The following is a 2,267-nucleotide window of genomic DNA, read 5'->3' as shown; positions in this document are numbered from 1 at the left end:
TGATGCAAGCATAATTGCATTCGGAGCATTTAAAAGGTTTTTCTGTTGAATGCTTGTATAGATGATGACTCTTCAAATTAAATTTTGTTGTGCAAGTATAATCACACTCAGAGCACTGAAAACGTTTTTCAGTTGAATGCTTCTGAATAGTATGAATTTCCAAGTTCCATTTTTTTGTAGAAGCATAATCACACTTGGGGCACTGAAAATCCCCATCATAAATTTTAGCCGTCCAACGCAATTGAAAAAACTAAATCACGGAATTTGTCCGGAAAACATGGCCGTCTGGCAACCCTGTTTAAAAACAGTACAAAAAATGAAAGTGTTAAACTAACAACTAACCGTCTACGAGCCTGGCAATGTAACTGAGTAATGAGCTACAGCGGAGCAAAGCTTGGCAACATGTTGACCCTTGGTCAAATGATGTATCGAATGACACCAATGGTATTCGTTGTTAATGACCGAGCATTCTAAATTATCAAAAAAGGCACTGAAACGGTAAATGTTGTCAGTAATTTCAAATAGCGGAGAAAATCTGAACGCATTAAGACGGGGAACTTTAAATCTCTACTGAATGCAGGCCTGAAATCGTTGCACCTGAGGTTGCCATGTGCTGCTTATCCTAGGCGCTCATTTTCCTCATTCTCATCAGGGTAGCGCATCAGAAGTGTTACAGTTTATAAAACGAGGCAAATGTTACAACATTTAATTCAATTCGTGTATTTCATAAGCCCATACCAGGGAATGTTTATTGATCACAATATGGATGACGCGTAAACCATTGAGGACCAAACTGCCTTCAAGAGCAATAGGAGCCTCGTATAAAAAGACATCAAGATTTTTAAAATATCGTGTGTGAACGGAGAATTTTTTTTATAAAATCACATATCTCATTTACGACCCCAAAAATTTATAAATGCACAATTCATCGTAGCTACTCATTCGACAAAATCTGCGTAAATATTCACCTAATCTAGCCAGTCGGGGTCAAGTTAATGCATGTAGAACTTAAACGGTCCCACATACACCAGAATTTCACAACTTCAGCAAATGCTGTTCAAAAATCCTTGCAGCTCAGAACCACTTGAAGAGCTTTTTCCAGCCCTTGTTCTTGTCCTCGTCGCCGGTGTCGGGGCTGGTGAGGGTGACGTAAGCGGGGGCGTATGGTATGAACTGCGTCTCGTATGGGATAGGCTCCGCCAAGAACGCCGAGTGCTTCGGCCTCTCCATGGGGGGCAAGCGAGGCTGGTAGGTCACTGGTACTGGAGCCTGATACGCTGCTGGAGGAGGGGTCACGTAGGATGACGGCAGAGGAGCCTGGTAAGCTGATGGTACTGGAGCCTGGTATCCTGCTGGAGGAGCTTGGTACCCTGCTGGTTCTGGAACCTCGTAAGATGACATGGGAGGAGGAGGAGTTATATAAGATGCTGGAGGAGGTGCGCGGTAAGAAGGCGGGAAGGGAGTGACGTATGAAGACGGAGGAGGGGCATGGTAAGAAGGGGGAGGAGTGACGTAGGAAGACGGGGGAGGGGCATGGTAAGAAGGCGGGGGAGGAGTGACGTAGGAAGACAGCTGAGGTGCCTGGTATGCGGCCGAAAGTGGTGCCTTGTAGGAGGAAGGGGGAGGAGCGTGGTACACGGGAGGGAGTGGAGCCTGGTAGGATGTAGGCGCAGGAGCGTGGTAGGATGAAGGAGGAGGAGGTGCGTGGTACACGGGAGGAAGTGGGGCCAGGAAGTCGTTACTAGCCACGTCGTCTGAGAGCACTTCGCTCTCCTCCTTGGCTGTACCAGAGAACCACGTCAAGGGGTTGAAGTAACTTAAGGAGTCCTCGACAGACTTGAGCGAGTTCTCCACGTAGTCGTCCACTCGCTTCAGGAACTGCACATCAAAACATTCCCAGGTAATAAATTCTAAGACGGTCAGAGAAATTACAAACAAATTTCAAACTCCGATATCAAAGAAGTAATCGAAGTAAACTTGTTGCGTCTATTGATGTGTATTGGGAAAAAGGCTACGGAAACCTGCTCTGCCAACAACACATGTAATTAAGCCGTCACAGGCAGTCATGGTGCGGGGCATGATGCCAGGCATGATGCAGGGCATGATGCAGGGCATGATGCAAGGCATGATGAAAGGCATGATGAAAGGCATGATGCAAGGCATGATGCAGGGCATGATGCAGGGCATGATGCAGGGCATGATGCAGGGCATGATGCAGGTCATGATGCAAGGCATGATGCAAGGCATGATGCAAGGCATGATGCAAG

At 46.7% G+C, this 2,267-nt stretch overlaps 1 protein-coding gene across 1 annotated transcript in view; it reads right to left on the bottom strand.

The window, feature by feature from the left end:
- Positions 1–692: 692 nt before the first annotated feature.
- The window catches only part of LOC108673274, a gene marked incomplete in the record, with an annotated part of 4,222 nt that continues 2,647 nt past the window's right edge, over positions 693–2,267 (bottom strand). The window contains 1 exon segment of the mRNA XM_018161075.1: positions 693–1,880. Coding sequence (XP_018016564.1) covers positions 1,075–1,880 — 806 coding nt within the window.

This window comes from Hyalella azteca, unplaced genomic scaffold (genome assembly GCF_000764305.2).
Source record: "Hyalella azteca isolate HAZT.00-mixed unplaced genomic scaffold, Hazt_2.0.2 contig8262, whole genome shotgun sequence".
Taxonomy (NCBI): Eukaryota; Metazoa; Arthropoda; class Malacostraca; order Amphipoda; family Hyalellidae; genus Hyalella; species Hyalella azteca.
The sequence above is the reverse complement of the archived record's forward strand: the minus strand, read 5'-3'. Positions and strand labels throughout refer to the sequence as shown.